The sequence below is a fragment of the Pithys albifrons genome, chromosome 6, assembly GCF_047495875.1.
Source record: "Pithys albifrons albifrons isolate INPA30051 chromosome 6, PitAlb_v1, whole genome shotgun sequence".
In the NCBI taxonomy this organism is placed as follows: Eukaryota; Metazoa; Chordata; class Aves; order Passeriformes; family Thamnophilidae; genus Pithys; species Pithys albifrons.
Genome location: NC_092463.1, coordinates 14,804,837 through 14,815,708, shown reverse-complemented (window position 1 = coordinate 14,815,708; position 10,872 = coordinate 14,804,837). Strand labels below are relative to the sequence as shown.

The 10,872-nt window shown below is 40.9% G+C and overlaps 1 protein-coding gene across 4 annotated transcripts in view; it reads left to right on the top strand.

Moving 5' to 3' along the window:
* The first annotated feature begins 1,443 nt into the window (after positions 1-1,443).
* The window catches only part of PAPOLA (poly(A) polymerase alpha), a 41,102-nt gene continuing 31,673 nt past the window's right edge, over positions 1,444-10,872 (top strand). For all 4 annotated transcript variants that reach the window (XM_071557567.1, XM_071557565.1, XM_071557566.1 and 1 more), the window contains exons 1-3: positions 1,444-1,738; positions 8,931-9,101; positions 9,683-9,749. In XM_071557567.1, coding sequence (XP_071413668.1) covers positions 1,731-1,738; positions 8,931-9,101; positions 9,683-9,749 — 246 coding nt within the window. In that variant the 5' untranslated portion in view covers positions 1,444-1,730. The remainder of the gene's footprint in view (positions 1,739-8,930; positions 9,102-9,682; positions 9,750-10,872) is intronic.

The following is a 10,872-nucleotide window of genomic DNA, read 5'->3' as shown; positions in this document are numbered from 1 at the left end:
GGATTAATATGATTAATCTACTGATATTGGATTAATCAAATATTGATTAATCCATTTACACATTTGTATTTCATATGCCTGTTTGAACACGTGAACCATAAGGGTCTGTTCTCCTTCCAAAATCTTTTCCCTGGATTTATTTTCAGGTATACATTCCACTTAAGCAATACAGTATCTTCCTGATCCATAGTGAATGTATGCAGCCAGAGTGAGAAAAATTTATATTTAAAAAAAAACCAAAAACACCCAAAAGTGGTTTTACTGAAAATGGAAATAAATAGAAGCAGCAAGCTCTCTTATTTCCCCTCCTGGCTACCAAGAGGCAAAAAGTCACACTATTTAGTTTTCCTGTGCTGCAATGAAGACTGACTGGTAAACAGTTTTCCTGCACAGGTATGTCATAAAGCCTGTGTTTTACCTTGATATCCAACATATGGATGTAGTTCTCATTTAATTATGCTCAGCATTCAATATTGTATGTTTTTATGGATTCTTGAAGAATCTAGACTTTCCAGCATGTGGCTGTCATTCCCAATTTTATTGACTTCATCCAGCTCTCACAGGAACTGTATCTATGCTGCCTGAACTGAAATTGACAGCAAGCTTCGTGTAAAACGAATACAGGATTTTGTCAAAACTGAAGGCAAGGGCCCTTTGGGAGAATGGGTGGGGAAAGAGGAGAAACTGAAAGAATAGCGATATAGAAACACTTTGCACCTACTTTATCTGTAACTTTTCGCATCAGAATTTTAGAGGTGTTAATGCACAAAGTTCTTATTCAGATATGTTAATATTTTTACAGACAACGAGTCTAATTTAATCTGTTTTCACACAATCACACGGGCAAGCCGGTGCTGATAACCAAGAACAGAGTTCAAACCCATCATCTCCTACTCTAAAGAAACACATTTTGTATCCTCTGTACTGTCAGCGCGGGTTACCATTTGTCCTGTGAAGCAGCTAAAGATAAAATAATAGGCAGATTTGGAGAATTTTTTAGCTTGAAAGTACTATTTCAGAAACTGAAAAAGTAAAGTAAAGCAGGAGGTTTTCTGTAGTTACTGTAACGCATTTACATCTCTAAGAATAAAGTTTTGAGCTGATCTATAGAGCGTGACTTTTTTTTTTTACTTTTCGGAAAGGTTTAACGAGACTGTTATAGGCAGAGGCTTCACAAACACTTATGAGCAGGGGTGCGTTTGCTTTGCCTGGGGCACAAACGCCGAAGCGCCTTTGGGGTCCCCCCGCTCCGCTCCGGCCCCTCCCGCGCACGCGCCGCCCGCGGCCGTTGGCGCTTTGTTTTCAAACCGCTGCCCCTTCCGCCTGAACTACATCCCCCGGCGTGCCCCGCGGCGCCGCGCTCGCCTGCGCACGCGCAGCTGGGCGAGCGTGCGCACCGTGCGGGGGTGTCCGCGGCGCTGCGTCAGGCCCCCCCCGGCCCGGGACGTTGCTGTGGTACCGCCCGGGCGCCATGTTAGAAGGCCGGAGGGGAAGAGGCGAGTGAAGCGGCGGCGGCCGGGCCCGACACAGCCGCTCCCTCCTCTCCCGGGGCCTGGCCCCGGCCCGTGCCATGGTCGCGGCTCCCGCCGCTCCGCGGGACGAGTGACCGGTCCTCAGGCGGCAGCGGTGGGGGAGGACGCAGAGGAAGAGGAGGAGGGAGAAGAGGACGACGCGGCGGCGGCGGTGGTGGCGGCGGCGGCGGAGGAGGAGGAGGAGGGGCCGGAGAGACGATGCCGTTGTAAGTCGGGAGCTCGCGGGGCGCGCTCGGGGACCGCGTTGCTCCGACCCCGGCCCGGCGCAGCCCGCACGGCCGGGCCCTCCCTGCGGGGCTCGGGCCCTGCCCCGGCGCGGCCCCGCGGCCCGGGCGCTTCCGCCGCCGCAGTGTGCGGGCCCGGGGCCGCTGCCCGTCCGCCCTCGCTCCCTCCCGCCCCCGCACTGCCGAGGGCCCCGCAGGACGTGCCGATACGGCTTTGGCGTTGTTGCTGCGGCCGCCTTCCTGCGGCCCCGCAGCGGCGGCGTGTGGGGCCGGGCGGCCGCGTGCGGCGCCTCCGCCCTCGCCGCCGGGTCAGGGCGGACCAAGGGGCCATACCGCGTGTTCGGCCCTTCCTCGCCTTGCCCGCCCAGCCTAACGCGCTTTTTCTCCCTAAAGCCCCGGCAAAGCCCCTTCCCCCCCGCGGCTCGCGGGCGCTCTTTCCCGGGTCCAGGGGCAGCGGACCCCCGGGCGCTGGTTCGTGCGGGCGGCCCGAGCCCACCCGGCTGCCCTTGGAGCCCCCCCCGTCCCGGCGCGGCCGGGCAGCGCCCCCGGCCGGCAGCGCGGGCGGCCGGGCCGTGTGTCCCCCTCCATCCCCGCCGGAACCCGACGCCTTGTGCTTTCGTCCTGCCATGCCTTGACCCTGCTGGCAGTCGGGAATAACCAAATGTGGCATTATTCATTCCAGGTTGTTCGCCGATTTTTCTCGCCTCACCCTCTGCATTTTTTTCCTTCTTCCTTTTTTTTTAATCTTCCCTGACCATTTGACGACTCCCGATTGAGAAGACAAAACTTTCACTTGCTTAGTTCTGTAGTTCATAATCCTAGTATTTTATTACTCTATACAAATCGAGGGAACCAGGGATGTATAGATGGTCAAGTGACTTTTAAGAATAAGGCATTGTTTATATGTTAGGTTCGGTTGGTCTGTTTGTTTGTTTTTTACTGAAGGAGAAATAGGGAGGGAAAAGGAATCATTCATTGTTTTTTTCACTGGTGTTACTTGGATTTATTCACTATTGTTTTAAATATGTAAACTTTAAGTGAAGGATAGCCATGCTTGCCTGTTGTGGTTGTTTAACTCAGTCTAAACTACTGCAGTTAGTCATGGGGTAGATAACACAATAGAAACTTAACTTGAGTGAGTTTATGGCAGGGAAAACAAGGTGGGTGAATGCAGGAAGGAAAATGATAATGGCAAGTAGGTTCTAATGCCTGTATTGATGAAGCTGGAATGTCTTTATGTGTGTAAGTTTTGCACGTGTTCATTATGGCAACGAAAAGTTACCAGAAATCAGCTTTGAAGTTTGCTAGTCGTTTCAGCCTCAGGAAAACGGGAGGATGTTTATTGTGCTTATTTTCATTCTTAGTTTATTTTGTTGTGACTACAAAAATTCGAAATGCTTAGTAACAGCATTTAAAAGCTTGGGCTGCTTGTGTGAGTTGTAATAATAGTGATCCTCAACTTTCAAAACTTTGGAACGGCTTGATAATTTTTCTTTAGGTGTTCATGATACTTTCACTAGAAGCTCCAAAATAACATTACATAGTTGCACTAATATATTACTGTTTGCAGTACAAACATCAATTGGCATAACAAGTACAGGTTTATTGTAGTTGGCAAAAATGAAGCTTTCTCAATTTATGCATTTGTTCAGTCATTTGTACATTTGAAATTATTGACTTGCTTCAGTCAGGAGTTCACAAGTCAAAAATTTTAACACCAGTAAGCTGAAAGGCCAGTAATGTTGATTTGTTAGTTAATGATACCCTTGACTTAAATTTGGAGGGGGTAAAAAAAGCAGTTTAGGAAGTTCCTTTTCTGTATAAGTCTTTCCACTTGATGCTTTCATGGTTTTGGATGATAATCTTTTTGACTGGAAGTGCAACAACCCTGGATTACTGCCCAGCTTTTAAGATGACAAAGTATCCCCCCCTCACCCTGCCTTTTTTGTTTGTTTTTTTTTTTTCTGGCCTCATCTTTTGATAGTTCTTTGAACTTCATTTTCAAGGATGGTGTTTGCAGTTGACAGGCCTGGACTGAGCTGATCTCCCATCCAACCACATTATAGTTCACAGGTGTACAGAAGTGTTGACACTGTTCCTGTGTGTGCTTATTAACAGTGGGGTACAAAGTTATAAAACCAAGCAAAGTCTTTGTGTACCTGACACATCAGTAGCAAGAGAGCAAACTCGGGTTCTGTTGGTGCTGATAGTTGGCATTTCTAGGAGCCTTTTAATGTTTAAAAAAATAGTAAATTTATCCTAGAAACTTACGTGAGTTTTTGTTACAGTTCTCGTGTGCAAAGCTGCGTAAGAAAAAAATCTTAAACTTTCAATTGTTAAAAAAAGCTGTTTAGAAACAAAATTACTACTTCCACTGTTACAAAGATAGATTTTAGTGAACAGCTGCGTACAGAATGTTCCTGTGCATTATGTGAAATGTAAGATTGTAGGGAAAAATGAAGCTCCCTAAGCTGTTCATGTGTTTTGGTTGGGTCTGGGGTTTATGCAGATAGACTCTGACTCAGTGGAGCTGCAGCTCTGTTTATGTGAATGATGATGTAGCCTTTTTATGTAACCTGGGCCTTTCTGACCCTCAAATAGAGAAAAAGCACCACGAGTCTTGTTTCTTGGTAATCTGTTGAACTTCTGTGTCTACTGAAATCATTGCAAAACACTTTTGTTCTGTTCTGTTTTTTTCTGTAACCAGAAGTGGAAAACTGCACTGAGTCATATATCTGAACATTTAGAAGTGCTGTAAGCAGTCTAAGTTTTAAGTATTTTTTGTATTGGTAACTTTTGTATTAAGAGTTTTGGAATGTCATCAATAATTATTTGTTCCAGTTTTTATTGTAGACAGTCAAGCTTATTCTCCCTTCTGAAGTAAGACTTTTCATGTTTTTTTTCATAGAACTTTGCCTTAAACATACACAAGGTGATTGTTTTCTTGACTTTGAATTAGAGACTGTCAACTTGCATGCTGGAAGTGCAGCCCTGTATTCAAAATGGCTTGTACAGTTTTGGAGTGGGTAAATACTGTTTCTGAACAGAGAGCTCAGATTTTTATAGACTGTTGAGAAAAGAATTAAATTATTCTTAACTTTGCAAAGCACAGGCCCAACTTTAGAAGAATAGTTGCCTTAATATAAAGTGATAGATTTCTTAGTTGAGATGCAATTAAGATAAAATCTGTGTTGAGGATTAATTTGTTTGATGCCATCCAGAGGAACTAGACGGCAAGGATGGGTGGTGTTGCAATAGCTTTCAGACTTCAAATATCACTCTAAAAAAGACTGAGTTTATACCTGTTAATATAGAGATACTGCACAGAACTTGGAACCCCAGTTATTTATGACTGAGCAGATTTCACTGCTGAGACAAATGAATCTCTTACAGTGAAATGCTCTGTGTGATTCCTGGTTCTTGGTTTTATGTTATCTTTTGATTTGTAAATAGCTACCTCCTGAGTTTTTTGTCTCCAGAATAGCAATAGGAATCATTTCTGGTTCAAGTGCTGCCTGTACAGTTCAGTAGCACTTTCTTTTCTTTAAACTTGAGGAACTTCTTTTGAAACTGGTGTTAGTAAGAATGTTGTGGATAGGTTTGTGTTTAGACACACTACCTTCACTATTCTCTGCAAACGAGTCAGAGAGCTCAGGAGAGAGTCCATGGTGAGCAGAACGTCTATGAATGATCTCCCTTTTGCCCTTGGTGAATCTCTTCTGTGGGTCAGTTGCCTGTTGTTGCTCCCATACCCATGTTCAAATCAGTTTTGTGTGTCTTGAACATCTCACACTGACAGATTAAAACATGATTTATGGTTTAAATGTTCCAGTGATTTTCTGCTAGATATTAAAACTCAGGAAGGACGGCTGGATTGCCTTAACCAGTTAAAACATATACCCCAGTAACTGATTTGCACAGGCATTGCTAAGGTTTTCTGCCTAGATTTTTGAAACTGTGTGGAGTGATGTTGTCAGCATTAACCTGGAAATTTCAATCTGAAATTGCCAGTCAGTTGTTGTTAGGGGAAACTTTAAAAGCAGTAAAAAAAAACCCTCACAGACTTTCTGAAACACTTTTTCAGTGCAGCTTTTGAGCTCTGTGCAGTCAGCTCTAGTTGATTAACCAGATGGTGTGATGACCAGTATTCCTTCAAGAGTCTGACTTTGTCTTACATCAGTAAATAAGAAGGAATAAATTGTACTGAGGTGATCAGTAGAGACAAATAAAGAAGCTGAGATTAATTAATATTTGAATATGAAATACTGGATCATAACACTTTAGAACTAATCCAGTGTAGCTGCTGCCCAATTGGCAGATGGTTTAAATTGTCAGTGTATGTTCTTCAAAAATCCAGGTTAAACCAGAGCTACAACAATCACATGTTAAATGTGACTCTGTATTTATATTTGTGCAATTGATAGCTTGTATTTATCACAGACTGAGAATAAGATCTTGGTGTTTGTATGTGGTGGACTAGAAACAAATCAAAAAGCCCCAACACTGTCTTAGTTTTCTTTATGATCTTAAAAAGAAAAGATTGGAGGGGGAAAGGCGGAAGGGTTTGTTTGTTCATTTTGTTTGGGTTTTCTGTTGCTGTTTGTTTTTATATTTTAGAAAAAGAAACAAACCCTAAACATGCATTCAGTTGTGTCAGACCTTGACGAGGTCTGCCAAGTTTTGCCTCTACTGTTGTCAAGATTGAGTAGCCGGAGTGCAACTTCCAGTTGCTGTTTAATACTCTGGTTTTTGTTAATGCTTAACTTCAGTGGCTGGTAGATCTGACATACCATCAAAGTATTGGCCCCCCAACAAGGCCTTAACATCTCTAATTCTCCAGGGTTTAAGGTTAGCACTGATACCTCCCCAGCCTTTCACCTTCCCCTTTGAACAAATTTGGTATTTTAAGCTGTTCTCTGGGTGTGTTGCAAGTGAAAAGTAGAATGTCCATGTCTTACAAAGAGGGAAGATCCTGGAGTGTGTGGGATCTTCATGGCTGTAGGAAAAAGTAGAAGGTATGTCTAGGAGTAAATGTAATAATTGTAGCTGTTTTTATGTTACAGTTCCCAAATATGTGTATCTAGTGATTGATTTCATTGAGTGAATCGATTTGAGTGTCATTGAGTGAATAGATTCAAAGCCTGTCCGTGCCCCGTGTCCGAGCTCTGATGCTCCTGTAGGGGTTTGAGGCCTGGCAGTGCCGGGTTTTGCAGGGATAGACCTGCACAGTGACCTGCCAGGGTGTTGTGTAAAACCAGATTGGGGAAGATACATGATGTTTGGTTGGGTCTCATGTACTGTAATTTTACAAGCAAGGCAAGGGATTATTTTTAAGTTATTAGTTCTTGAATTGGTGAATTATGGCCCTTACAAGAAAGGGGGAAGGCAGAGGTCACTGTCAGCATTGCTGACTGGAGGAATCAGCTTGACAGAATCTGGTTTTGAGTGATGTTGAGTCTCTTTTGAAATCAAGTAACAGGGTCTGCCAGGCTGCATTTTACCAGCCTTTTTACTGACGTCTGAAATCTGTTGAATTAGATACAGTTTCTTGCTATGAATGGGTGAATATTGCACTCAGATGATTAGGAAATTGTTACACAAAGCTAAAATACTGATTTCTTTCTATCAATGCTTAAAAACCCTGTAAAAGTAAACTGAAAAATCTTAAAAAGGCAATGTATTTTTTCACTTTGGCAAAAGGAGAGAAATTGTAGTTCAAATTTAACTACTTTCTTTGTGGTATAAATAAAAATATTCAAGATATCCAAAGGATGTTTATATGTTGAGACTTTTGTTTTCTGACTACTTTTTTTAGAGGGAACTGAGAGGCTGAAGCTACTATTTGTGTTGACATTCCTAAAATGTTTTTAGAGAGAAAAAAATATTTTAGGGCCTTCCTCTGTCCTTAATTTGAGCTACTGTTTTATGAAATTTGTCTGAACAACTTTTTTTAAAAGAAGTTTTCATTGACACCTGAAGTTCTACGGTCTAATGATTTGTTCAGTTTCTACCTAACTCTTCATCAGGTGATTAAAAGCTCATGGCTGCAGGAAGCAATATCAAATAATATTGCCACACATCGCCCCCCTCCCCATAATTACTTGGGGTTTAATTTTTTTTTTAATGTACACTTTTTTAGCATATTTTTCCTGATTTTTTTTTTGTTCTAATGAGCAAAAAGACAAATGTGCTAGAACTTGGTTTGTGAGAAACTTTTATTGCAACTGAATTCTTGATTGGAAACAAATTATAGTATTTAGAATTGTTTTAGAATGGATTTAACTTGTGGCAAATTATATCATATTTTGTTGATTTCCATCAATTTTAAGTTGAGGTGTTCTTTTTAATACTTAGTCTTTATGGAAATGAACAATGAAATCCTGAGGAGATGATGGTGACAAATTATGAAAGTAAAAGGGAAGTTGTACTTTTGTTTATCCACATCTAATACGTAGTAGGCCTGATAAAACTATTTCTTATTTTGTATAATAGAATCTTATATAATACATATAAACACGAAAGACAGAGACTACAGCAACATGCAGAGGAATGCTGTGTCTGCCAAGAGTGAGGCTTTCATTCACACTGGCAGCTGGACTTTTTGACAGTGTCCTCTTTGCTCTAGACTTTAGGAAAGTTGAAGAAGCCCATACTGATGATAAAGCTTTTACCCCAGTAGAATGAAAAAAATTCAGAGAAAAAGAAGTCAATGAGTACTGTGAATTAAAAAATACCCTTCACCCAGCTCCCTGTGAAACAAGGCTGTGTGTGGTATTGCCAACACAGGTTGAGCTGACGTGGTTTGTCTGACTGACCAAGTTATGGTAGCCAGCAGTAGTCAGCCTGAAACCTGTGGACCATCTGATGGGCTCAAAATATACTCAATCCTCCTTACTTAGGTGAGTGTTTTGAGAGTGTGAAGTCAGCTCATGTAAAAGAGAATGACTCATATCAACTTGTAACCCTGCAATCAGTTTTAGGAGTTGGAGAAAGGTAATTCTGTTGGTGTCCTTAATAGCACAGGTTTAACAGATTGATTTGGAATATAAGTGGGAACATGAGGCTTAACTTTTTATTTCCTTTGTGTCTATCTCTTGTCTGTTACTCTGATAAGAAAAAGTAAATTAATTTTGTTTTGTTTCTGTCAGTAACTTTATTTAATTGCCTTTATTAGTCCCGTTACAACCCAGGGATCACAAACACAGCAACTACAGAAGCATTATGGCATTACCTCACCTATCAGTTTAGCTGCCCCCAAGGATGTTGACTGCATGCTTACCCAGAAATTAATTGAAACCTTAAAACCTTATGGCGTATTTGAAGAGGAAGAAGAGCTGCAACGCAGGTGAGTAAACACTCTTAACAGTGGTTTTTTCCTATCATGGAATTGGCTACTGAACCCCAAGCATGTTTGTGTTTTTCAAATGCTTTCTTAAAAGCCTAGTGGAATTGCAAGCTCTGTTTTTCACACAGAAAGGAATTAAAATGACCTTTAAATTTTAGAGGCTGGCTTGAATTTTTCCTCCTTCATTGCTGTTTTGTCATAGTGGATCTTGCACTTAGTGAGCTTTCCAGAGTTTTGTTGTTTTTCCTCTCAGTACTGTTTCTCATTATTCTTTCAGATATATGTGTTATATGAGTTAGGATTTTGTTTTGAAAATAAGTAGAGTTCATGTATCTACAGTGTGTGCATGCCTTGCAGGCTTGCATTTTTTTTGAGCTGAAATCACTTGAATTATCTTTAAGGGGAGGAAATACAGTGGGAATGTTGTGACAGTGACTGTGTCAGTATATGTATGAAAAGATCTAATTACATCCACAGTGTAAACTGTAGTTGACTTACTGTGTAGTGATGATCAAGGTCTTAAAAACTGTTACTAGTTTTGTCTAAGTTCATGACCTGTGATTCTGCTGTTTTATCAATAGGATTCTGATTTTGGGAAAATTAAATAACTTGGTAAAGGAATGGATTCGGGAAATCAGTGAAAGCAAGGTATGGATTTATTTTACATGGAATTGCTCGTACTGTGATTCTATGACTGCTGTAGGAAGATAATTTCAAACTGTGTTCCTAGTGTAAGTGAGAGGACTTAAATTTGGGGATCAAAACAAATACCATTTTTGTGTAGCTTCTTTTGTTACCCTTAAAAGTGGAACCATGTCAAAGAAAAAAACTGATAGATGTACCTTGACTTTCTGTCAAAATTCATGCATATAGTACTGCAATATTTATATGCAGATTTTAAAATGTACTCCCTGCATCTTCATGATCTGTGGTCTTTTTCTTGAATGTGAATCCTGTAATGTCACTTTTGTAGACTCTTTTTGCCAGATTATAGTAACCCCTACCCCCCCACACCTTTTTTGAATGATTATAGGCTTGCCCAAAAGTGGATTTTTTTTAGGAGTAAAAACTTAAATTGTAAAGCTATTTTACTTTAATTATATTTGGGATTGTATTTATTCTGTACACTTTCAAACAAGACTGTGGACAGGACAGCCTTGCTCTACACATCTTGATTATCAAAAACAAGATAGTGAGGGTATCATCACTGATGTAAGATTGGAAGCTGCTTAAGTTAATCCAATATACATTGCAAAATACAATTTTTTATCTGTTTTACCTGCTGTCTAACTGTTCATGTAGATTGTAGCATTGTTCAGATTGTGGCATTGTGTCCTACTATGAAAAGATAGATAACTCTTTGCCCACCAAACCGTTGATTCAACAGATTTTTATAGATGATCCAAGCGTAGGAACTTTAGTAGATGTACCTGAACAATTTGAACATAAAATATCTCTCCCAATCCCCAAATTACATTTATTTAAAGACTATATATAGTATGGGTGTCTTTGGAAGTAACTTAATAAACACTGATACTGTAGATAGTATTTTTGTGTTGCTCTAAATTGAAATCCATCATCAATTTCTGAGTCAGTCTAAAATGACTGAGTGAAGCTAAATGTGTCTGATCTCTGTACTATTATAAAGCTATAACACCTAAACTGTAGAATTGGTGGAACAATTACCAGGTGTGAGACAGTAATCTATAATGTAGAGGAGATGTACAGGTAGGGCCCAAGTGTCAACATCCTAAGTCTTTTCTGTAACTGA